We start from the raw sequence: 26792 nt of genomic DNA on the forward strand, positions 1-26792 counted from the left end.
GCATAAACACAGATTTTCATGTTTTCATAAGTGCTACCCTTTTCAAGGTCTGACTTCCAAAGTTGGCAGATTTTTCTTTCTTAAATGCAACTGTTCTTGTCACTGAAGAGCAATTCACATGCAGAAAGGCAGCTGGTTTCTAACCAACTCTTTATTATGCTAAACAAGGTCAAATATATAAAAATTCCAAGTTGTGGCTCTAAGACAAATCATTAAAATATCCCTCTCCTTCCCTCACATGTTCAGAGCATATTCTATTGCTGAGAAAAAAGAAGCCGTCTCACTCAGACTGGAGTAATCCACTGGATTTAATAGAATATTTTTTTTGCCAAACTGCATCCAAAACCAGAGAATGACAACACAAACCCATGTTACGTTCAGTATTTTTTGTCCAAAAGTCTCTTCTGAACGGTTATTTTGGAATGGCCTACATTAAGCCAAAGCAAGAGAGCATTTTAAAGTAATGCATGTATCATTTCTTCAAAAGGAAAAATCAAGCCTGATACTTTGAAACTGAATACAGTCACAGACATGAACATTTAGAGCTTAACAGACATCCTCTACTAATAACAAACACTCAGTTTCAAAGAAAATGTGCACTTTATACACAATTAAAATGAAAACAAAAAAACAGTAATAGAAACAGCTCCATTACTTTGCATTTTCGGAATGAATTCAGTGCTGGGATTGGAATATTCTATACACTCTGCTCACTAACGGGAACATCTACTGGTGTGGACAAAAGCTCACAGGACTGACCTGAGACGGTAGCTTTAAGCGGAAATGGTTTAGATCATTAATTGGGAAATGGCTAATACAAACAACAGGGGAAGCAGCTGCCATGAACCAGTTTTGTTTTAAGCCGCTAACAAGAAACTGCTGTAGTTTGTGTAGAGAGCAGCAACAGGAAAGGATTTTCACTTCTTGACATTTGGTGGTGAAAGGCTGTTCCGAAACCACTGCAAGGGGTTAAGAGCGACGTAACCCTTTTGGCAAGCTGAAAAGAACAACCCCAGTGTCGGGAGGAGTGGATTGTAGCCATGTATCCGTGTTTATCTCCAGGCTCCAAATGTCTTTCCCTAGCGCTTTCAGACAACACGTTTTCCACCCAGCTTCTCCATCACACTCACGGCTTTCTGCTAGCAAACCCTCTCTGCCCATCTTCAGGCAGCGTGCTTCTCTTCAGACTCCTGTTTAATTAGAGGAGTGCTATTAATAAACTCCCTCTCACCCCACAGAGCTAGTCCCACCTCACGGCTAGCTGTCCCTGCCTGCAAGTCCACTTAAGCTTTTAAAAACTGCTCTGTACTTACTGTGTTACTTACTTACACTCGCTTACAGACATCACCCTGAAACTTTCCTGCACAAAATTCAGAGGTTGCTCCTTCCCCGGAGCAGTGGCCAGGAGTTGCTGCTAAGCAAAAAGCCAGAAAGGTCTCTGCTGGAGGTGAACCAGAGAAGCTCTCGCTGGCAGAGGGTGGCACTGGCTCTGGGCACCCTTATGTCCCCCAAAGCAGAGCTGGGATCCACGCCTGGACAGTGAAACCAGACCAAAAATCAATTCAGCAAAATGCCTATTTTCAGCAAGTGCTTGGGTAGAGGACAACTGCGAGCATATGCTCATATCCCCTTAGCTCAACTTTAACAGAAAGCCTATGCTCAGCTGTTCTACGGGACAGGAAGCGAGTATGGGTTTACCGGTGTCCTCCACGGAGCCTTGCTTCCCAACCCTGCTCCTGACTAGGCTGTAACGAGGGCACTAACGACTGAGTTAGCCTCAAAATACCACAGTCCTGCTTGAAACAAGCCCCCCAAATATATTAAAGCACACAAAAACCTAACCAAAAAAAAAAAAAAAAAAAAGAGAGCAGAGCAAGGTCCTGAATACATTATAAATAGTAGCAAAAAGCATACACTTTTATCAGCATCTCTCAAACATCAATGCGCATCCTTGCCAAAAAGACACCGCCAAAGGCAGCGAATACCGCATTCTCCTTTTTCTAATTATAAATTCAAGTTTAATGCCAAAACCACAAAACGCCAAATCTGACTGGTCTCTCAAGCAGAAATCTAAATTATACGTATTGCTCTGTCTGAACTAAATTCCTCTGACATAACGGAAAGAAGAGGGGTCTGGGATAAGGCAGTATCATTGATATTCGGAAAGAGCTTCATAAAACTCTTACAGACAGCTCATGTGTCCTGGCTGCAGGGAGAGGAAGGTTATTCCTCGAGTGTAATGCACGGAGAAACAAAATTACCGTGACTCCATCTAACCAGATTACCTTGGAAAAGACAGAAATCTTATCCAAAAGGTATCATAACAACTTCATGCCCTTGGGGAGCAGGGCGTTACGTAACAGCAGATCTCAAAAGCATCTCTTTCCATAGATACCACGTGAAGATACAGAATTACTGAATCCAGCAACTTCTATTTACTTTTTTTTTTTTTTTTTTTTTTCTAAATTGTTTTACAGGAGTTTGAAGTCTCCCTTCCCTCCTGTTGCATACAGCTTGCAGGGAGGTCTGAGCCCTCTCTGCATTACAGCTGGCACTCTCACTCTGAATGCAAGCACTCTCACACACACACATTTTTCCTGTAAGTAATTTTCCATGGAGGGACAGGAGGGAAACTGTAGTACATCGTGGCTATAGTATGACACTTTACAAGTAGCACATCGTTTTTGTAAAAGACAAGAGTCAAGAGCACCGTTAACAGATGTTTTCCAAATTTTTCACTGCTCTGCTGCTCAGTGACTGGCACCTATGGGCTGCCTGGATAACCGGAGACTCCTCTGTGCTGTCTGCATGTTCAAGGCACTTTTGAAATGCAGCATAGAAAGTTTTACGTTTAAAACAAGGAAGAACAACGACGAAACTGCGGACCACAGTAATAAAACCAGCAAAATGCTAACAGCTACCCATTGCTTTCTCCTCATTAATATAAAAAAGCGCAACATCAGAGATCCAGTGTACAAATACAAAAAATTGTGCATAATAAATGTACTATAATACTGTACATACAGCATAAACCGTTCAATGAGAATGATTTAAATATGCCTATGTGTCTCCTGACTTGGAAGACAGAAGAATAAAGTTCTATAATCCCAGAATATGCATACAAACCCTTTCTGAGAGGTTGAATCACTAGCCAACGGTATCCCTGAAAATAAGCAGAGTCAAATATTTACTTAATGGAAGCCATTATTCAAGGGGTTGCTGGTTATGATAAACTAGGAGAAAAAACACAATATATGAACTCAGCCAACATTAAATCCAGACAGAGTTCTTCCCATCTCCTGACTTGCTACTGGCACTGCTTTTGTTTGAGCCTGCTTTGGATTTCTTCTCTCTGGAACTGCTGGGATTGTTTTGGTTGTTGTAAGCCTGGATTGCGAGGTCCAGGTGCTCCTGAGCCACTTTAATTTCCCTCTGCAGATTTTCCAGGTCGGCAGGAATGTTTTCTTCGTTGCTTCCATACTGCTGTTCCTGAGCTATATTGGCTTTGTTCTGTTTGTAGGCCATTTTGGCGTTGGACAGTTCAGTATATTGCATTTGCTCTGGCTTGACCGCGATGTTATAGCCAGGAGGAGCAGATGGCGTATTCCAAGTAAAAGGGTAGTTATACGTACCAGAGTCTTCTAGCTCTTTCCTCTTGTTGTTCAGCGTGTCTCGGATTGTGCCAAATCCCAAATGGAGCATCTCCCAGACATTCAAAAGTAAACACATGCAGCTCACCCCATACATTATTAGCAGGAAAATGGTCTTTTCGGTCGGCCTTGAAATGAAACAATCTATCTTGTGTGGGCACGGCTTCCTGCTGCACACAAATATGGGGCTGACTTCAAAGCCGTACAAAAAATACTGACCCACGAGAAAGCCGATTTCAAAGGTAGTCCTCGCCAGAAGCTGCAGGACATAAATTTTCATGAGTCCATCTTCACGAATTCGCCGCCTGCCGTCATGCTTGGCTTTAGCAGGGGCCTGCTGCTCTTTATTTTCCCGTTCACTTTCCAGCTCTATTTCTGGGTACATCATTGGGTCTTCCTCGTGGTCCTCCTCCGTTTCCTCTAAGCCACGGTGTTGCTTCCATCGCATGGAAAAGCTTTTGCTCCTGATTCTTCTGTCAGCTTCGCTGTGTTCCACCATCCGGGCGATTTTATGAATTGCATAGCCTAAATACATTACAGATGGAGTGGCAACAAGAATGATCTGGAAGACCCAAAACCTCACATGCGAGAGGGGAGCGAAAGCGTCGTAACAAACGTTCTCACAGCCAGGCTGCTCCGTGTTGCACACAAACTTGCTTTGCTCATCATAATAAATGGATTCTCCTCCCACAGCAGTTAGGACAATCCGAAATACAATCAACACTGTCAGCCAGATTTTGCCAACAAAGGTTGAGTGATTGTGGATCTCCTCTAATAGACGGGTCAGGAAACTCCAACTCATGGTGGTCTAATAGTTTTATCTAAAAAACAAACAAACCCCCAAATATTTATGAGTTCATCAGCTTGAGCCTGAACAGTGCAACATGCAACCAAGAGAGAGAACTATAGAATTTTACAACCAACATGCAACCATGTTTGTAACATCACCTGTTACCGGGAAACTCCAGCTGCCAGAATTTGCTTGAAGATCCTACGTCTCCTCTGCAGGGTTTTGAGAAGCGTGCTACAAAAGAAAGCAGCAGTTAACTGCCATTTCACAAGCAAAATGCGTTCCCAAAGCTACTCCCGAGTAGAAGAGAGAGACGGCTGCTCTGTATTTCAAACATTAATAAAAACACTTACACTTGAGGCTTTTGGTCTCCAAAACACAGTGGAGCGAAAGCTAAGCTCCCGTGAAATTTCATGGGCTCCGCTGGCTACGTCCCATCACGAACCACAAGATTCATTTTAACTGCACAGAGGTGGCCAAGCCTTGTTAAAGCCTGAGCTAGCAATCTCGACCTTGACCATAGCCCACAGAGAGAAACTGTTTTCTCCACAGGGCAACGGCAGCTGTCTTGAGACAGAAATGAATCAGCCAGCCCAAACCCGAGAAGCTAGCAACTGCTGTTATCTTTAACTTAAAGGCAGGACAACATAAGTGACCCGAGCAGTGCTACCCTGCAGGTCCAGCCCAGAGACAGGGTTTGACCTAAGGAACATCTACCTTCTAACCTGATGCTCAAAACATTGTATGTATTTGGCTTCAGTCCCTTCGGGAGGCTAAAAATCTCCCCTCCAGAGCCAGAGAAGACTTTAGCATGTGTTTTGTGATGGGTTTGGGGGAGTGGAAGGAAAATCTAGTTAAAAAAAGCAATCTATCAAAAATTATAGATGAGGTACTAGGTGGGAGATCATAGTGATTGAGTCACCACCACTGGAGGTATTTACAAAACATGTAGATGTGGCACTTACGGACATCGTTTAATGATGGACTTGGCAGTGCTGGGTTAATGGAAGATCTTAAAGGTCTTTTCCAACCTAAACGACTCTCTGGTTCCATAAATTCTCAAACCTAACAGTAAAAAACCCATCAGTGGAAACCCACAGCTAGCAACCCTATGCGGTATTACATGAACAACACGTAGCGACATTACAGGCCCACCTGGAGGCTCAAAGGAGTGAAACTGGTAAAACATTGAGCACAGGAAGAACTGTTTGATGTTGTTACAGCATGGGGATAAGACATCTTTCAGTCCTCTGATGATGTCAAATACCAATTTTTCAAATATTATTAACAGAAATTTTTGCATCAGAACATTTGGTGAAAGACCCTAAAACCAGAACTGGACAAGTCTGGCACTCTCATCTTAAAAGTGATTTATTCTTAAGATCTGGAGAAATTGCAGGAGACTGGAAGAAAACTAATATTTGCAACTATTCAACTTCTTCTGTATAACTAGAGAGTTGCTCACAGGCAAAATAATGAAATATGAGGGGATGCAGTCAATATAGAATTAAAGGATATATATGTAATCCCCCTTCTGGTGAAATTCAGTGTTTCATTGAAAAGGCAACAGCACAGACATAATGCAGATGGGCTGTGTAGGACATTTGATTTTTTACTTCGTGACAGCATGAGGAAAAAATAGCGTAGGAGAGTATTAAAAAAAGACCAAATTAAATGAATCAAAAGTAACAAAGGTCTTGACAAATGATTCCCACATTAGAACCAAGATCAACTGCATGTAATTATAGCAAGTTCTGCAAAGACCAGGAATAGACCTGGCAACTAGGCTGTATCTTCCTCAAACCTGACCAGAAAATGGCTGCTGACAAAATCTGCAAGTGGCACAGAAGTTTGCAGGCTGACAAATAAAGATGAGTTATCAGCGATGCAGAAAAACACAGACTGCTCGAGAGGCTGAGTCCACTGAAACAAAACCACCGCTTCAACCAAGCTTAATGCAAAGACATGCAGCTAAGAACAAGAACAGCAGTCTTTTTTTTCTTTTTTTTTTTTTCCCCGAAGGAGAGCAGTTTGCCTGGACATCAGTTAACAGGGAGGGGAGCTAGGGTCCTAATGGACGAGCACCTCAATGCGAGCTGGTGATACAGCAGAGATGATTGACGCAACCCTTGGCTGCATCACATGCAAACAGGGGCAAGGAAGGTGATCTTACCTCCTTGTTAGCAAGACAGCACTCGGTGCCTGTGTCTGCATCCTTCAGAACTTGCTTAAATATCAGAGAGTGAACATGTGAGTCTCAAAACCAGCTGAAGGAACGGGGAAGATGCCTAAAAGTGAGAGATTTAGAGAATTCAATTTATTTAGCTGGGAAACAGGGGAAGAAAATAAAGGATTATAATCTAGTGGCTGTCAGTTGCGCGTGCAATCAATCCAAGGTTTACAATCATAGCTCTTCTTTCTACGCAACCATTATTCTGCAGACAGAATTGGCTCAAATAACATGTTTTTAACAGGAAAAACCAGAGGCATTGCCTTACTGCAACAGGTGACTTCACACCCTAAACACCCCTTTCAGAAAGGCACCCAAGTACAGCTCTTGCAACCCTGAGCTCCACATTAGTGGGACAAGAGACTGTGCTTCAGACACCCGCAGGTTCGGCACTCCCCGGCAGCTCGAGTGGGTCGGGGTACGCTGTGCGCCTGAGGAGCCTCCAACACACCGAACAGAAAAGGCACGTGAGCCCCACAGCTGGAACTGGGGACTACGGAGGGAAGAGCCACACCACTCGCACTCACACCAAGCTGCACTGCCAATCCAGTCACCAGGCGTGGGCACTAACGGGGCATGCTGTGTCCGGTGGGAGAGGACCTGGGGGTGCTGGCCGAACGTGAGCCAGCAGTGTGCCTGGCTGGCCAAGAAGGCCAACAGCATCCTGGCTTGCACCAGCAGCAGTGTGGCCAGCAGGGAGGTGCTGAGGTGTGTCCAGAGATGGGCGATGGAGCCGGGGAAGGGGCTGGGGCACCAGTCTGATGGGGGGTGGCTGGGGGAGTTCAGCCCGGAGAGGAGGGGGCTCAGGGGGGACCTGATCGCTCCCTACAGCTGCCTGGCAGGGGGCTGCAGGCAGGGGGGTCGGTCTCTGCTCCCAGGTAACAAGGGACAGGACAAGAGGGAGCAGCCTCAGGTTGTGCCAGGGGAGGTTTAGATTGGGTGTCGGGAAAAATTTCTTCACCAAAAGGGGTTGTCAAGCACTGGAACCGGCTGCTCAAGTAAGTGGTTGAGTCACCATCCCTGGAGGCACTTAAAAGACGTGTAGATGTGGCACTTAGGGACATGGTTTAGTGGTGGACTTGGCAGCGCTGGGTTAACGGCTGCACTCTTAAAGGTCTTTTCTAACCTAAACAATTCTATGATTCTATAGTTTTCTACATGCCACTAACTGACATGTTGTAATTCGTCAATTTAAAATGAGACAAAACCCAAGGGAGTTTAAGAAGGGGTTAACTTTCCCTTGCTGAAAATGTCAGGACCAAACTCTTTTCTAAAAGTAAACTACTAAGTAAATTTGAAATGAATTAAGTACTGTTGCCAATGTAAATTTGACATAAAAGCAGGAACTAGCCTTCACATTTTCAGATACTGCCAATGTTTACCCATCAGTGGCTATGAGCTGAGAAGTTTGCCATCAGCACTGGTTTCAATAGGAGAGGGGCCACTGAACCTTTAATTTTAGACAAGCTGCTACCTCCACATCTAATAAATTCTTCTGAGGCATTTATCAGCTTTCCACAGTGCAGACCCCGTACCCGCGGCTGGCTGACACCTCGCTCCCTCGGCAGCGTGCTCGGAGCAGAAGACAGCCACTGCAGGGCACAGGGCTTCTGGCCCACTTAGAACGGGCTTCAGGAGAAAGACGGGGTTCACGTCCTGGGTTCCACCAGTTATATAGATGAACAGTGACAAACCAACACACAGACGCTGACCACACAGACTGGTACATTTATGTTAACCACAGCGTTCAGATGTGGATGGCGACGTCACCAGACAAGCATGTAATAACCATGACTCCTGCCAGTTACAGAGTTCTGGCTGCAGAGGTGCGAAGCTGCTGAAGAGCTCCGATTCTCTTCAACAAGAAAGTGTCACATTCTAAATTTAGTTTTAGTCCAGAGCAGAGCTACTGACACAAATAAGGGAGAGTCAACCAGCAGGCAAAGAACTTCCTTGTCTTTACGGAAACATTTTGATTCAAGTAAAATTACCTGTAAAATAAAAAATGACCTGTAAATAAAAAAACCCCTTTCTTTCACTGGAAATGTTCAGCCCATCAAAATTAAACATAATATGTTTTTTATGTTTTATGTAAATTAAACATAAAATTTCCAAACAGAATTACAGCATTTGAAATGGCAGTATCCTTCAGTTCCATGAGATCAGCCAAGGTCAGAGGCTGCATGTTCCTGCCTTTACAACACACGGACTGCAGGACCCAGATATATTGCAGTAACCTTCACCTAACGTACACTTAGCATCTCTCAGATTTTGTGTTCTGATACTATTTAATTCAATAATTTTCCATTGTTTGAAACAAAAGTCTATGGACACTGACACGCTTCTGAAAAAGGCAAAATGTCAGCAATTTCAGCTAATTTAAGTCATGGCAGAAAATGCATTTGAGAGAGACTTTCATTCCTTGTATTTGTCATAAATTCATTCCAGCACTTCCAGCGGAGGAGGCTCCTCAGAGCAGCCAGAATATACAATGCAAATAATGTGACGCTTATCTCTGACAGCAAGCTGGCTCCTGCAAATAAAGTTTTGTAGATGCGGCCATCCAGAAAGAATAAAGAAGAATTTGGAGCAGGTACATGGGAAAAAAGAAATTAGCTTTAGGTTAAGAGATTCACCGCAGGAAATCTCTTGAGTTATTTTAACATGGCTATTGTTCATGTACAGACAGACAGGGAACAGTCCCTGTTGTGTGCAGCTTCCCCTATCCAGCCCATGTGTGGCTCAAATGTGAATTTAAACGCGGGGTTGATTTCATCTCATTTCAGCTTTCTCATCTAATTGTGATGGTCTCCCACCAGTCAGGGAGGGAAGAACAGCACCTCAGAGGAGCAGTTTACTGCAGCAACCTTAACATTCTGACTTTGGATAAGACAGCTGAAGTGTGGCAGGGAGGGACAGTGGGACAAGGAAGGATGGAAGAAGCTGGAACCATGGTGACTCTGGAGGAAAGCTCCCAGCAATGCCTCCAGACCCCCAGGATGTATGGCACCTGTAAGGCGGTGCCGTATACAACCGCCAACAGCCTCACTCCAGGCTGTCAAGTCCCAAATGCCTTCAGCCTTGCGTCAGCACAAACTGTGCCCCATCCCAGTACAAACTGGATCCTCTGGCCATGTCCCGGTAATGACTGGCCCATGTTCCTACGCAAACTGAATCTCCTGGCCTCCTCTCAGTACAGGCTGGGCCCCCTCCCAGTACAAACTGGATGCCCTTGACCCTGTTCCAGTACAAACTGGCAGCTGTAGCCCAAAGCATCTGAGCCCGATGACAGCAGGCAGCATGTGGATGTTTGGTTTAGTGTCAGGCAGTCCTGCGAGTCGCAGAGTTGGACTCGACGGTTCCCATCATCTCTGGAGACACCCTCCCCCCGCTAAGTCCACAGCTGGCTATGGGCTTCAGCTCATCACTGAGTTTTCCCTGGAACAGAGGTGAAGAGCAGTGCAGGAGCACACCTTCCAGCCGTGAGACCCAGCCCCTGGAGGGGAACAGGGAGCTGAAGCTCTCAGGTTCCTCTGAATTTCAGTTCACCAGCACCTTCTCAGACAAGGTTTGTCTCAAACACATATATAGGAAGAAGATTTTGTAGCCAAAAGGCAACTGTCAAGGGGAATATATTTACGGGAAAACTTTTTTCCCTTAAAATATGTCCTCCCATGTCACGCTAATGAAATTTGATTAATTTATTAATGATGTATTTGTTTTGTTTTGTTTTTAAGCAGTTTTAAATCATGTGCTGAGCAGAAAAAAAATCAAGAATAAATGCATGGCAATTCTGTTGATAATCAAAAGAGGTTTCATGCTGCATGAAAGTAAAATTGGGCCCACAGGCTAATTAAAACCAGATTTGAATTAGGATGAATAAATAATTAGCATTATTCATTCAAATCTCATTTACATTGAAATGTAAGAAATTGCATGATTTACAATTATTCTTGTGGAAGCATGAGGGATCTTCTTTTTTTTTTTTTTTTTGTGTTAAACCTGAAAAATAAGCAAGACCTTATTAAGAAAGGAGAAAGTTGTGGCCAGACCCAGCACTGGCAACATACCAGCACACCACAAATCCTGTTGAGTATTGTGCCGATGCTACCTGCCTTCCTGACCTGAGCAGCAATTCCAGTGTCCATCCTCCTAAGTGACACAAGGGGAAGGATGTGGGGATCTTCCTGGGGTAAGACAAATAAATCACTGCTATCATCCTTCCATCATTTGTAAAGGAAGCCGGCTCAATCACCACCAACTTTATTCCTATGCTTTTCAAAACTGTTTACAGTACTGTGCAGCTGAAAAAGACTAAGTAAACAACTGTACTGAATTTTAGATTTAATCTATATTACAGAATATTTGGGAGTGAGAGGGCTGCGACTTTTGGGACAACACACAGCACTTGTTCAAGTAAATAATCTGTCATCTGGCAAGTCTCATATGGCAAACAGCAGAGAACAGTTATGAAAAAGCCACAGCATCAATGTCAATTTGGAAACAACTTCTGAACGGTGCCTTCAAATCCCAGGCATGCTAACAAGGTCCTGCTGCTCCCCAGACCAATTCCCCTCGAGTCTAAAAAACCCCTCATTGAATTACGAGACTGCAGATCCTATGCAGGATATAAACAGAACACTAAAATATGGGTAAGAGGTAGAGATATAAAAAGATTCTTGTGCTGTCAAAAAAATAAAGATGTCAAATACGTATCTTTTTGAAAATCAATGTACATACACCCACCCAAGCATTCAGCTTAAAAAGAAACCGGAATGTGCAGATAAGACATGAACCTCCAGTAGCCTCAGCGTGCCCTCTAGGTAATGCCAGCATGGAAAGCCAAGTGACAATTTTAGCAACACTCCCCTGCAGTGACACAATTCAAATGAAATTGCAGCGTGTTTCATGCTGGCCAAAACTAGCATTTACTTCACCTACAGCAGCCACGCTCCTCCAGGAAGATCGTCTCCAGGGCAGACACCCCAGAGCATGCGAGATCCCAACTTTGGAAGAGCGGTGTCCACTGGGGCAGCCCGTGCACCCCGTGCCGCAGCACAAGGACATGATGAACTGTGAGCCTGACTCGAGTTCGTTGGAGAGCAGAAGCCTGCAGTGAGAACAGGCTTTGTCAAAAATGGAGGCTGGGCTGTAGAGTCTCTATTCTCTCATGAGATTTTCGGAGACCTGTTCTGGGGTCTTTGTTAGCCCGAATCCCTTGATACATGCCCAGCATTCAGTAAGCTTTCCAAACAATGGGAATGAGGTGTACCAGCTCGGAGGCTGGTATAGTGAGCTCCTAAATTTGGCATTTCTGTAGCGACTCGGAGCAGAGTCGTCAGATGCTTGGCAAACCTGAGCAGGCTGTTCTTCAGATCTGTCCTACAGACTTGAGGTATCAAGAAGCAGAAGCAAGCCCCAGGTGATGCTTGCACTCTGGTGATGTGAAATGTAATAATGGAGAAAATAAAGCGGTCAGCAGATTACACGGCAAGACGCCGTGTGCTGTTTGACAGCCTCTGCAACGGAACACTTGATCCTCAGGGCAACAAGGCACAGTCAGACTGACACAGCATCGCACCAAACCTCGGTTGTACCAGCCCAGTGCCAACACTGAAGCTTGTAGCGCAAACAACCCCTCTCCCTACACAACTTGTGCGTTAGGAACCTGCATAATTTTGTTGGACACTGAAAACAAGGAATTGCAAGGTAGGTAAAGGGCAAATTTTTTTATTCTTCTGCAAAGAGTTTGAAGCTGAAGTTCAAGCCATACTAGAGGAAACACCCAACACTGCTGTTTTGAAGATCAAGGCCAAGTGTTTAATCAAAACCTGAGCTCTCCGGTTGCCAGCCCAGACTGCCTGCAGACAACAGGGCCAGGGACTGCTGCTTGTACCCTTGAAACCCAAAGATCAGGAGGGTATCATCGACTGTTTCGACCAACTGAAATGACCTTCAGACAGCGTGAGCATGGTCTCTGTATGGATTCAGGTCCACAAAACGCTCCTGACCGAGCTGTCAATTCCCTTTCTTCCATACTAAGTGGATCCTGCAGGCTTTTCCAGGAGATGATCGTACAGATACAGAAGTCGTCTCCCAGACACCAAGAAGTTCTCTCTAGGAGCTGCTCCCAAACTAGATATCCAATTGAAAAGACACCACGTGCTCCCTAGCTCATGGCTACTAAACCCTGTTTCAGACACACGAGGTGTTACCACTTGCCAAAATACTTCAGAGATCGAACACACCAAATGCCCAACAAGTCCGATACTGCAATTGCTTCTTTGTAAGTGACAAAACCACCCATTTACTTCAGTCATTTATATTTTGAAGATGCTTAACCTCTAGGTTCCCTTGTACTCATATGCATTATCCTAAAAAATGTGTAATATTCCACCAACTGGTGGGATATTTTAAACTACCACATTCTATCTCCCAAAAAGGGTCAACTGAGAGCAGGTTGGCAGGCCCATGTTCAGCCGGGTTTTAAATACCTCCGAGGATGGAGACTCCACAAGCTCTCTCGGCAGCCTGTTCCTACATCTGACCACACTCACAGTAAAAAAAAAAAAAGCTTTTCTGAAGTTTAAGTGGATTTTCCTGTGTTTCAAACTGTGCCCCTCACCATTCCCTGGGTACCACTGAGAAGAGTCTGGGACAACATCAGCCAGGTAATTTTTCCTGTAAGAATGAATGTAATAGAGGGGGCACAAGTTACAGGGACTTGAAACACACAGGCAAGTGATACTGTGACCTAAGAACCTTCCCGCTCACAGTACAGGACAGTTGCCCCAAAAAGCACAGGCTGCTGCTGTGTAGTCACCCCCTGACAGACCCTGTGCGGTTCCACCAGCATTGGCATAATAATAAACACAAGATGTTATTAAAATATTAAAAATATTGTACTGTTGACTATCGCACCTGTGTTCTCAGCAGTTATTTTAACAAATACAGGCAATGGAAGGGTAAAGGTAGAAAAGATGCTGTGGGGATGATGGCAAAAGGCAGGTACTAAGTGACCAACACCAATCCAAAGCAAGAGCGCAACGGACAGCAGGGCTGGGGTTACTGCTCACACTTGCTTAATGAATCCCACAAATTCAGCTCATTTCAGGACATGCTTGCCAGCTTGCAAACAGCAGAGGGAAAGAAACTGCAGGACAGCACCTGCAACAGCACCTGTGCAGGCAGGCCTGGCACTGTCACACGGGGCTGCACCCCGAGACACGCAGGGGAAGAGCAGAGTCCAGGCAAAGCAAAACAACTTGTGCGCTGAAAGGAACAGGAGCACGACGCCCTGACACCTCCGACCTAGCAACAGACACCTCCACACCAAGACCCAGAGCACTGCAGCAAGAAAAGAAGGAAAAAACATATTTTCCCAGACAGACCCAAAAGGTCTCTGGTCCAAATTAAGGAATACACAAGTACCATTGCGTGTTAGATCCACAGCAAAGTCACCAAGGGAGACACACTGCTGGAGAGCAACAGCCTTTTTACAGGCTAGAGCACTTGTGCACTTACCTGGGTCCCTCCATCCCTCTTGCAACAGGGTCTGGGTAAAGGCCATCTTCACTTGCATACCGTTTCAGTCAGGCATCAGAGAGATTTCCCCGTCTTGATGTGATTAGTGAGTCAAATAACCACAACACCCCTTTAACTACTCCCGATTCCACTGCAGCCAACAGCACCACAGCATTTCCCCACTGGGCTCCTCCTATATGCTCAGAGGGATGAGTGTCAAAAGAAAATGACACACTGGAGGCAGCTGACCCAAATATCACTCTCACAGCCATTTCGGGAAAGGAGAGAGAAGCCAAAAGAGAGCAATTCTGTCGGCTCCTGTACATCAAAAGGCTGCCACTTGGCTGAGCGGAGGCAATCAAATGGGGATGAACACCTAATTCCCTCACCACCATTTTATGACAGTCAAAGGAAACTATGATAGTGTTTGCTTCATAGATAAGCCTCAAAAACGAGCATGAACGGCTTGTAAATAAAACAGATACCACATACCATGACACAGTCTGCCACCATGTCCCCAGTCACCCATTCTGCAACATGGCAGTTATTTCACTGTGACCCAAATTCAAAAAAAGACCTTTATTTCCCAGCTCTGTCATCTGGTCTAGTACGAGACACTGCCTCACCCTACAATTACACCAAATTCATCTAACATTTGCTTCAACAGCAGCTTTTTAGAGAAGGAAGGATGTTCAGACGGCAGATGGGGACACTAAACCCTCACTACCAACTGCTTTACATGACATCCAGCGCTTGCCATAGCTCTGCTAAACCTGGTCAGACCTTCTACTTGCTGCGATATGGAGGACCAGGAAGTTTTGCAGACCTCTGTGACTTCACACAACCGTACATCTCCCTGGGTAGAGAGCACTAACCTCGGGAAGATGGCAGCCAGCCACACCAGAAGGCCACCTTCTCACTGTCAGCTACCGGTATACCACAACACTCAATGAGGATGGTGTGGGGAACACCTACAGTCAAGGACAGAATGACAGCACCTCGCTAGACTGTCAAAACCCCTCTAGCAACGTGATGCCCCGTGCACACAGGGCTGTGCACGGTACAGGTGCTCCTTCCAGAGCAGAGAGCAAGGGGTCTGCTACAAGACAGCAGCAAGCACACAAACCTGCCAGGCGAGCTTGCTTGCGTTCCTGCCAAATGCTGGCCTGCTGCTTCGACTTCCCTCAAGTGCCACTAACCTGCAGAAATAATTGAAGAGTTTTAAGTATGATTTGTTATGAGGAAAGGAGCTCAGTAAATCAGAGCAGATTGCTATACTGGCATTAAAACGTTACTCCAGCTTGAGTTCAACAAGTCTTAACAACTTTATTTCGCCAAAGATAAAATTTAGGATATGAAGATGCACATAAATTCACCAAGTGAATTATTTCTTGAAAAAAAATGTTTCCTGTAGTGAAATAAGAAACCCAAAATCGTAATTTTCTGAAAGACTTGAATACTTCTCTAGACCCTCTTGGGAAGAGACCTGAAGCACTCGCTGATAAAACTCCCTATGCTCCATCACACCAGCTGGGAGAACACATGCGTACCAGCTGGGTGGGTTTTTTTCTTTCTGAGAATAGCCACAAATAACTCTATTTTCTAAGAGGAAGCTAGAAGCCCTTTTCCCACTGTGCCTCATGCCCCAGAGAAAGGCACACTTCACCAAGCACTGAGTAGCAGGCAGGTCATTTTTTGCCATCTGACTGCTCTACATGGCCATGTATTTGTTATCAGACTTAATATCAACAGAGATTATGAAAATTAGCAGCAAATTTAAGGCTGATTAGCCTCCCAGATGCATGGAAACTGCTTAAGCCAAGCATGTGACTTGATGTGAGAGTGGGAACAGGACAAGGCTATGGTATATACTGCTTTCTGGTCCTGCTGAGATGGAAAAAAGCACACCGAGATACTACAGGCACAACTGTGGGCAATGTGACTGTACTAAGCTTCCCCCAGTTTCTTATTTCCAAGTTTTCAAGATTTTAGGAGGGTGGTTACATTTTGATACAACCTCAGCCACCGAGTGAACTTCATGCTTATTTTGTACATGTTCTCTTCAAGCTCCAACCAGGTGACAGCAGGGTCACCACCACCATCTATCGAGACCACAGAAAAATCACAATTCACTGTCTCAACACAAAGTGGGCATCAGTGTGAACAGGATCATAAAGCGCCAGTCAGGTCAGTGGTCTGGCCTTGAAAGACCTCAGTTAGAAAAATACCTAGAACACCAGAAATTGTATAAAACCGTACTTTTCTTACAACTAAAAGAAAATAATACGAACATATAGCAGAACCTGTACCAACAGGAGGACCTCCTTTTAGAAAGCAAACTGGTGGCCTCTGCAGTCTTTGGAAAACCCGGTTCGCTCCCAAGTCTGGCTAAGGCCTTGCTGCACGTTTGGATACGAGTAACTTCCCATCTTCATTACCAAAATAAACAGTTCACAGGCAAATACGAAGCAGAGACAAAAAAAGTTAACACAGTAGACTGCTTTAGTGATGAATGCAGACATAGCCTTACTATTCCACCCAGCACATATTCAGAGATCTATCACCATCTACACCAGCTATCACCTCACCAGCTCTCTGAAGGGTTAAATCAGTGGCACGTGCAAAGGGCCCCACCATTTTCTAATGCAGAGGTGAGCAGGTCTGCTTGCAAAAATATTCTTAATCCTTTTGAGCGTTCACCGTATCACAAATCCTCATTCACTCAAAGGGGGATTAGCTGCAAGTGACATAATTCCTAGTAAGAAACCACAGATTATTTGGTGGATTCTCTCACTAAGGCAACCCATACCTACTCTGCCAAGTTCACAGAATCACAGAATGGTTTGGGTCTGAAGAGGCCTTAAAGGCCACCCAGCCGAACCCCCTGCCACAGGCAGGGACATTTGTCACTAGACCAGGTCGCTCCCAGCCCCGTCCAGCCTGACCCTGGACACTGCCAGGGACGGGGCATCCACAGCTGCTCTGGGCAGCCTGTGCCAGCACCTCAGCACCCTCATCTCGAAATACTTCTTCCTTATTTTCAGTCTAAACCTGATCTCTTGCAGTTTAAAACCACTGCCCCTTGTCCTGTCACTACAAGCCCCAGGAAAGTCTTCCTTGTAAGCCCCCTTTAAGTATCCAACAGCCACAGTAAGGTCTCCCCAGAGCCTTCTCTGGGCCGAACGACCCCAGCTCCCTCGGCCTCTCTCCACAGCAGAGCTGTTCCAGCCCTCAGGTAATTTCTGTGGCCTCCTCTGGAGCCGCTCCAACAGGTCCATGTCTGCCTTGTGCTGGGGACCCCGAGCTGGACGCAGAGCTCTGGCGGGGTCTCACCAGAGCAGAGCAGAGGGGTGCATCCCCTCCCTCAACCTGCTGGCCGTGTTGCTCCCATCTATCCTATGACTAAAACAGCTGCTCCCCCATCACTTTGTTACAACTTCAGATATCCATCTGCATCCTGAGGGAGCTGCCCTGCAGAAAGCCACACCACCTGGAACACGTCCATTTCTTAATGCTACTAAAAGAGATGACAATGCCACACAGGAAAAATTACGTGACTTCTTTATGCACACTCACAGTACTAGAAACAGCCCCAGCCTCCTCGCCAGCCACACTCCTCCAGGGGCTCTCTGGGAAGCTGAAGTGACTGGAGTGGAGGTTACAGAATAAAAAGCCAAAATGACGAATAATGGGTGAGGAGGATGTGGTGGCATTCACCAAAGCAGGTAACGGAGCTTGGAGCTGGAACAGTCTATCTGGTTACAGCCTTTCTTAAAATTGCCTTGGTACAGGGAGGCAAGCGTCACGTCACCTCTGTAAGACAAGGCTTGCAAAGAAAATCATGGCAAACTGCAGGCCTCCAAACCCAGCGTTTGTACAGGACTAATTAGACAACGTTATACAGACTAGAATTAGTGGACAGCTGATGTATCTGTATAATCACAACCTACTGGGGCAAAAGTCAGTGTGGCTTCTGTAAAGGGACGTCCACCCTCACAAAGGGATTTTTAAGATCTGCAAGTCCCTCTCATCAAAAGCTTCTTTTAGGGACACCAAAAGCCCACACTGGAAAAGAGACTGTCCCTGCATGGAAAAACAACTGGGTGAAAGATAACAGAGTAGGAGTAAACAGTCATTTCCTGCAAGGGAGGGAGGTCAGAGTGGAGTTTCGCAGGCAGAGAGGCTGGGACCAGGATGCTGTTTGAGTACAACGCAACAGTGAAGTGGGTGGGATGCGACCAAGGATCCTGATGGCAATCTTCAAGGCAAGGAAGATAAGCAACCATGAAAAATGGCTGAAGGACCCTGTGACTCTAAGTAACCTGGCAATAAAATGTCAGATGAAATTCTAGATAGATTAAGTGATACATACACTGAATAAGTAAAAAAATAAATAAATAAAAAAAAAAAATCTCAACTTCACACCAAAAAATACGTGCCCTGAAATGGCCTCAGCAGGCAGATCATCCTGGGGCTCTCAGGCTGCTCTGTGGAAGCTCCAGCACCACTCAGAACAGTCCAGAAAGTCAAGAGCACTTTACAAGTGTTAGCAACGGGCAAGTGCATGAACAGCACGCGCTGCTGTGCCACCGTGAGCACCCGTGGTTCACCCACGTCCTGGCCACGGTGTACAGCCCTGGTCACTCTCGCTATCCCCTGTCACGGAAACAGAGAAGAACAGAAACTGCTTTGTTGAAGAGGTATGGACTGGCTGGTGTAGGAAGAACAGTGAGAAATCCAAAGGGGGGAAAGAGAGTAGGGAGCTGTAAAATCTGGAGTAGCCTGGAGAAGGAAAGCCCCTTAAAAACTGGAAAAAAAAAAACCAACCAAGAGACCATGCTTCACACAACAGGTAAGTCTCCAGGCAGAAAGCAGTCAAAAGGCTGAGAGGGGTTTCACACACGCTTCTCCAGCACCTTCGCTGTAGCCTCCACTCGGGCCAGTGTCAGGAACAAAACTCCGAACCAGGGGGACATGGAATACAATCCAGCTGTTCCAGCTAGAACAGCTCCTGGCTGTTCTAAAGGAGCCAGGAGCGAGTGTCTCCCCTGGGGGCTGTGGGAAGAGTGCGTTAATAAATCAGCGAAAAGACTGGTGCTGGTGGAAGGCAAAAGGAAAAAAGTAATTGGTAACTCAGGTTATTAATCATTGATAAGTTACAGCTGATTGGTATTCAGTATTTACTTGTTGGACAAATCTCAGGCAATAGGCACGCTTGAAGGACAGCAATGATTTATTTCTGTCGATATCTCTCCAGCACAATCCTCCAGGGAATTGGATTTTGCAGGCATCCAGATCGATAAGGTTTTGCCACAGATTGCAAAGAGAGCAAGAGCAGGCTGAGGAATACAAATCTAGCCGGGTATTGACACAGAGGTGGAACATTTCAAGTAAACTCCAGAAAGAGCAAAGACTACATGAACCAAGAAATAAAGATGATCATTTCCATGAGGCCATACGGAAGATCACTGTGTACTTCCTTCCAAACACTTAAAATTTTATTTTATTTTTTTTAATATCATTGGAATCACAGTTTCCACTCTGAAAATTCTTGTCCTTTTAGAAACAGTTTAACTATGTATTTGAATGTCAGCTCAGTAACTCTTGGGAATTAGTAAGTAAAATTCAGTCATTTCTCAAATACTTAAATATGTTTACCATGAAAATTGGGAGATGTGTAGGAGGAGATACTGCATGAAAGACTGCACACCTGCAAGACACACATTAAGAAACTTAATTATTTTTAAAAACTAACACTGGGGCTAGCCCCAGGTGCACAATCTAGCACCCAGCCTCTTGCCTGCCTACAGATGTTTCTGTAACCCCAGGCCCCCGGATTACGCAGTGTTACTTGTCAGCCCCTGAATCCGTAACGGGCAAGACTGCCCGGAGTTACCAAGGAGTCAGAAACTCACCCTGAAGGTAACATGGAAACACACAAGAAACACGATCACTCTTCCAGGCTCTCTGCTATTTTAAGCATGACAGAGATACAGAATTTTACAATGACTTGTTATACCTGAGTCTGGCACGGCTGCACCACTCGCAAGTGTCCAACACTGGGATGTCACCGTGAGCAGGAGCCAACATCCCCTGATGCCATCAGCACCATCACTCATCCCTTAAGGCGCGTATTCCCGAGGCGCACCACAGCTAGACCCAGGTTTAGACCCAGAAGTCATTAGATATAGACCCAGAAGTCATTTTTCCACATCCCTTCACCAGTTTAGCTCCATCAGAAAAGTGGAAACAACTGGCTCCAGCACCCTGCATTTTTTTGGGAGGGCTTTGGGGATTTTTAGAAGAGAAGACGCGCTGCACACAGCTACCTACAAGGCAAATAACCCGGGGAAAGCAGATTAACAGCTGAGCTGAACACCACAACGAGTATTCAAAGGAAAAAAATAAAATGCAATTGCCAGCCACTTCTCCAGCACCACCAAACACGACGTTTGTACTAAAAAGAACAGTAGGCAAAATCTGCTGGTCATCCATATGTATGTCTTCTCGTACTTCAACAGTATCTTAAACGAGGTCAGGCACGCTCAGAATTGTTTTCTGACAAATTTGTAACTAAAAAGGTGGAACTAATATCTGTAAGAGCTGAAAGCTGGTTTCATGTACTTATTTAGGCAAAAAAAGCTGGCTGACTCCAACGATTTTCATCTAAGCAAGGTAATAGAGAAAAATCCTTCATTCCTGTGTAAAAATGTAAATCCCAGGTCAGTGAGCCGTTTAAGCACATGCCTAACGTAAAGCTTGGAAGAAATCCTGCTAATAACCAGGTTGCTTGCATATTTACAGTTTGGCACGGGCTTAAGCACCTGGATGATCTGGATATACCCCATAGCCCCCGGAAAAGAGACTAAAACAGGCTGGTCTGTGAATTAATCACAGTGGTATGAACAGAACCGCTAATATTAAACTAGGGAGGGATTGTATGTGTGAGTGTGTTGAAGCATCTGTTCAAGTTTAGGCATATAAAATATTTTTCAGCCCAATGACTCCATAGGGAAATGCCTCATACATCAGCTCATCTGACTCAATTTTTCCATCACATTTCCCTTAATATAGTTTTGTCCATAAATACACCGTTCTTTTTTTCCAAATATAGCTTTTTATTTATAGTGTCAGAAAACCTTGTAACTTGTGTTATGACTTAAATCCCTGGGTTCTTCTTTGAGATATAATCATTAAAGAATTATTAGCCAGCACTGAGGTATGAAACTAAGTTACCTACATCTGCAGAAGGAAAAGGGATTTCTTATACATCACCGTATGTCAATTTAGCCCACAGCACACCTGGGAACTTTCACCTTAAATCTTCGTTTTACACGAAGGAAAAGCCAAGTTTTTAAAAATCCCAACCAGATCTTCCAGACAGTCCACAACTGGGGGAGAACGATGCGTCACCACCCAAGCAGTGATAACAATTCATATTTATGGTACGAGGTCAGAAGAGGAAATTTCACATTGCCCTTCTTCCCTTCCAAGGAGCATTTTGAAGATAAATTCTTTTTTTTTTTTTTTTTGGCTTTTAACAGAAAGAGAAGAGCCTATCAAAACCGCGATGAAGAATAGCCAGTGAATAGGTAATTTAGACATTTAAAAAGCATGGGGTTTCTTTCAGAGGCAGAATTTCAACATCAAGCAATACTGCACACAGCAAGGGAAATGTGATTTAATAAGAATTTGACCATTATTAACAACAACTTCAGACAAGAAAAAGCACAGCACATTATTACATGGCACAAGTACGGGACAGTGGAATTCCACTCCTGCTGCTCGTGGGAAATGCAAAGACCAGCTGGAAAGACTGATAATGACATAGGGTTCTGCAATAAAATATTCATTCACAAGGCACGGCAAATGGGATCACTTCCCAGCCACCCGTGAGGAGCTGGCCAGGTTGTAGTCCAGGGACCACTTTGCAGAGGTGCATCTGTAATTCAAGGAGTCGCCTTGTGTGCTGGGCAGAGATGCTAGGAAGGAACACGCTTCCCTGTATATGTCAGCAGTGCTGAAGTACAGCAACCATAAAAAATAGGGAATATTAATGGAACTTTTTTAACAACAATAATTTACTACCTATTAACCAGATTAAAAATAAAGAAGTCTGGAGCACAAACTCCATAAAGCACTTTGTTGAGTGGCAGCACAAAACCCAAAAGCTGGAAACAGGGTGGGAAGAAAGGATCACCTTCCTCCTAACGAGACAGCAGCGCTCATCCTCTCGGACCACAGGGAGGCCAGACAACAAAGGGGTCCATTATCTGCTGAGGTTTTTACTCCAACTGTTTAATGATCCATTACCGTTGTCTGAGTTTGTGCCGCTATTCAGAAAACCCTGCCTGAGCAATAAGGCTGAGCCATAAGTGAGGTACCTGCCGCAACTTGCTCTGTGCGGCCGATGTTTAAAAAAATAGACGGCGAAAACCTGAAGCGGTGTTAGAAAAGAGCCACAAAATTGCCTCCCTCTTCCCAGCTTGATGCTAATAGTGATGCTACAGACTGATTTCATAACTTTTTTTCTCAGCCACATGGCCCCTTGCAGGTACAAATGACCACGTGGGGAACACGGGCAAATCACCAAAATTAACCGGAGGAGCACAGCCTGCCTGAGTGCCCCCGTTCCCAGCTCACACGCACCCTTTTGTGATTTAGCAGCTCTGGGTTGAAAGCTCACTAGGCTGTAACCCTCCAGCAGCACGGCTTGGCCGAAAAAGAAGCGTCAGCCGCCCTGCAAGCGCCTGCCAGCTCCAGCTTCCCCAGCAGAAGTACCTGAGGCACAGGAGTTTCAGTAACCCAGTCCACAAGATACCCAACGCAGGCGCCTTCAGGATTAAACAACTCTGGGCTGCGTATTCCTAGGTTGCTTTGTTGGTCCTCAGTGGCTGAGCTACACCCATGCACAACGGCAGGCACTGCAAGAAGTGCACTGGACCTCATCATTTTCTAGGCTAAAAGCGATGTTTTGGAGAGGTTGGGGGGGGGGGGAGGGGGGTTTGGGAGTCACTGAAGTTGCTGGCAGCCAGTAAATTACTAAGTCAACAAATCTCTGTGTTAAAATTCATCGTGAAGTCTCCATAAGTGATTAGATTTCACAGCTTATGAGAATTTTGCTTTTAAATCTTGCCCTTGTCAGCTATAAAACCATGCAAAGCCAGAAAACACCTTTCAAGATAAAGTTTCACCAAAGCAACCCAATTCCCAAACCGATTACCTTTTGAACCACAGAAAAGTCTTCAGAAAAACTGTGCCTACAACTAAAACTCATCAGCATATACTAAAATACTTAGTAAATTCTTACAATTGGTCAAAAATTGCCTAGCATCTGATCGCTGCCTTGCTATACCTTTGTCCTCACGAACTCACTCATAAACTGTTAATGAGCTTTCTTTTAACCTTTCCTCTGTTAAGAGGCGGACAGGACCACTGAAAGCCCTCACCGTCAGCATGTCTTCCAACCCTCTCAGGGCTCTTCGCTAACTTGTTCAAACTAAGCTGCCACGCTCTCAAGTCTGTGACCCCAATTTTTCAGTTATTTACTGATATTTGCACCACCTGTGAGTTACCTGCAATTACTTGGTTGTCTGCTTTGACGTAACAGGTGAAAATAATCACTAATGAAGGGGTAAGAATGGGTATCAGGGGAACCTACCTAGAAAACAGATGTTTTATGACAATTCCTCACTTAAAATCACACATTCAGACTTGTGAGTTGCTTTAAAAAAAACCCACCCAAATCTTAATGCTATTGCATCAATTAAGAAAACACTTCATTTTTTAAATGACAATGTTGTCTATTAGCAGTAATTCAATAGTCCACTGAATCAGTGATAATATGAACTTGCAATACTAGCCTTAGAAGTGCTAACGGTAGTCCCTTTGATGAGGGTACAGCCAGCCATTAAGATTTTTTTAATAACTTCTCACAAACCGATCTAAAACTTCATAAAAGCTGGTTTGAAAAGCCACTACAAAGATGAGAGAAGATGGGTGATGAACCCAAGCAGCCACAACAAATAGCAGCAGTTTTAAAAAGAGATGGTCTTGTAAAACACGTTTCCTGGGATCTGAAACACAAACCCTCAAATGTAGGTGTCAAAGCGTACTAACGTATGTTCCTTGTTTTGTTTTGCCCCATCCTTTGCCATTTCATTTCAGAAGGTCACTCAAGTTACCATTTTTTGAGAAATACATTGCAAAAGGGTTGTTTTCTTACAAGGAGCCAAAAGAATCCTCCCAGGGCAGACACCCCCGCTCAGCACAACCGACCCCAAAGCACGCAGCCACGCTGCCCGCTCCCAGCGCACCACCAACTCCAGCTCACCTGAGCTTCTGCTCCGAGCCCCTCATCCTCTTACCTGGCCTCCTCCTCAGCCGCCGGACATGGTCAGGAGCCCCCTGGCCACGCGGGATCCCTGGCTGCGCTGTCGCGCAGGAAATCCCTGCAGTCAAACTAACTCAGCTCTGATCGTCAGGACAACTCATTTCATTAGCAGCTTTTGCCGCCGACCAGAGAGAGGAGAAGGACGGACACCCAGCAGCCTGCGCATTCGTCAGACACAGAAAATATGTAACGGTTCACCCCACCCACCGCCAAGCCCTTCAGACCTGCTTTAGTCACCAGCGCGACACAAGAGGGAAAACATTGTCCTCTCCTGCCTTTCTAGAACTGCAGAAATGCTGGAGTTAATTTTAGGATTGCTGGAAATACAGGACTTTCAGCTGTCTGCAGTTGTATGGGGGGAATAAGGAATGGCACAACAAGGCTCAAATTACCTGCGTGTTTGTATATTCATTTTCTTTTAAAAATTCTTACATATTCCGCTTCGCAGAATGCAGCTTACTTGTTCCCCTAGGAAAGCACAAGCATAACTTTGGAATATACTTGGAAAGAACCAAACATAGAAAGAAGGGCACCTTTCCTTTGCTTAATCGCAAGTCTTGACAGAAAACAACAGCTTTCCCCTTCCAAATGGCCTGAACAAAGGTGGGTTTGGTAACTGGACTGAGGGCTGGTTCGCAGAACATCACCGTGGGACAGGTGGTTTTTTCTTCTACCAATTATCCTCGACTTACAGTGGGCAGAAGACATGGAAATAATAACCAGAATAATCAATGGTCTACCAAAGACAAGGCTTTTGCTCTTTCCTCTTATTTCTAACCACTAACTAAACACACAACGAAAAAGCTGCATCCGGTGCTACCAACTGTTGCTCGAGAATCCATACTGCATATCCATGCCCTAATCAAATCTCTATGCACTATCACCTATTTGTAATCAATTTGACGGTGGAACAAAACCAGCACTTCGCCGGGAAGCAAGGTCACAATGACCAGAAAGCGTCAGAACTAATTCCTACCAGTAGAAAAGAGAATCAGCTAAAAAAAAAAAGCCTGTAAAAATAACTGTACAAATGTCATTCTTGTGAGGCTCTATGACAACGGGTCAAAGTTAGGCCCAACAGAGGCCAAAACTTTCATTACTGGATACAGGGGCGGAATTTTCTCCTCGCGCTCTGCGTTCGGATCAAGCACGGTGAAACGCTGAAGTGCACGGCTGCACGTTCGCTCGGGACGAGGTTAACTCAGGCTGTCAACAGCGTTACAAACCGTGTCTGGCCTGGCCGAGGAGCTGCTGCTGCCTCGGCTCGTGTGGGCGCCACCGCTGCCTGGGCTGAGCTCAGGGGCCCACCGAGGCCTCGGGCCGGGCTGAGGCACGGGGGCGGCCCTGCCAGGAGCGTGCGCCAGCGAGGTGGCAGGGAGCCGGTGCCTCTTAAAGTAATGTTAAAAAAAAAAAAAAAAAAAAAGAAAGAAAAAAAAAACAAACCCCAAACTGTTACTTGGACCTACGATCGGGGAGAAGGAGAGTTTGTACGGCACGGCACGCCCACCAGGGAAGCCGGGCGCTGCCGCCACCCGGCGCTACGCCCGCAGCGAAGGCGGCGACGCGACGCTGGGGCAGGACGCAGCGGGACGGCCGGGCCCCGTGGGTGGCACACGGCGCGGCCCGAGGGGCGAAGCGGTGAGCGGGGCTGGGCGGGCTCGACGGGGCCCACGCAGCGGCGGCGGGGGGCGCAGCGGCTGCCCCCGGACCCTCGCAGCGCCCCTGCGACCCTCGGAGCCCGCGGCTCGGTCCCCGCAGGCTCCCGCCTCCCTTCAGCCCCGTGCGCCTCGCTCCCCTCGCAGCTCCCGCCATCCCCCCGCGCCCCGGCTCGGTCCCTCCGCGCCCCGGCTCGGTCCCCTCGCAGCTCCCGCCATCCCTCCGCGCCCCGGCTCGGTCCCTCCGCGCCCCGGCTCGGTCCCCTCGCAGCTCCCGCCATCCCCCCGCGCCCCGGCTCGGTCCCCCCGCAGCTCCCCCGCCCGGCTCGGTCCCCCCGCAGCCCCCCCCGCCCGGCTCGGTCCCCCCGCCCGGCTCGGTCCCCCCGCAGCTGCCGCCCCGCGGCCCGCTCCGAGCCGCCCCCGCCCCACTCACGCCGCCGCCCCGCGCCGCTCCAGCCCATGGTCGCGGCCGGGCCCCTCGGCCGCCCACACACGCCGCCGCGGCGGGGCCGCCGAGCCCGGGCCGGGGGCGCGGGGCGCATGCGCAAAG

At 46.2% G+C, this 26792-nt stretch overlaps 1 protein-coding gene across 8 annotated transcripts; it reads right to left on the reverse strand.

The window, feature by feature from the left end:
• Positions 1–290: 290 nt before the first annotated feature.
• Positions 291–26792, reverse strand: GJC1 (gap junction protein gamma 1). 8 transcript variants are annotated; one of them, XM_056362435.1, is made up of 5 exons: positions 26676–26735; positions 15321–15393; positions 6614–6728; positions 4599–4674; positions 291–4471 (listed from the first exon to the last, which is right to left on the reverse strand). In XM_056362435.1, exon 5 carries the CDS (start codon positions 4450–4452, stop codon positions 3271–3273), a length of 1182 nt encoding a protein of 393 aa, XP_056218410.1. In that variant the 5' UTR covers positions 4453–4471; positions 4599–4674; positions 6614–6728; positions 15321–15393; positions 26676–26735; the 3' UTR covers positions 291–3270. The 8 variants fall into 8 exon arrangements, with proteins under 8 accessions (XP_056218410.1, XP_056218407.1, XP_056218408.1 ...); XM_056362432.1 differs by lacking the exon at positions 26676–26735 and adding an exon at positions 24562–25882; XM_056362433.1 differs by lacking the exon at positions 26676–26735 and adding an exon at positions 16498–16829.

Source organism: Falco biarmicus, chromosome 17 (genome assembly GCF_023638135.1).
Source record: "Falco biarmicus isolate bFalBia1 chromosome 17, bFalBia1.pri, whole genome shotgun sequence".
Classification (NCBI taxonomy): Eukaryota; Metazoa; Chordata; class Aves; order Falconiformes; family Falconidae; genus Falco; species Falco biarmicus.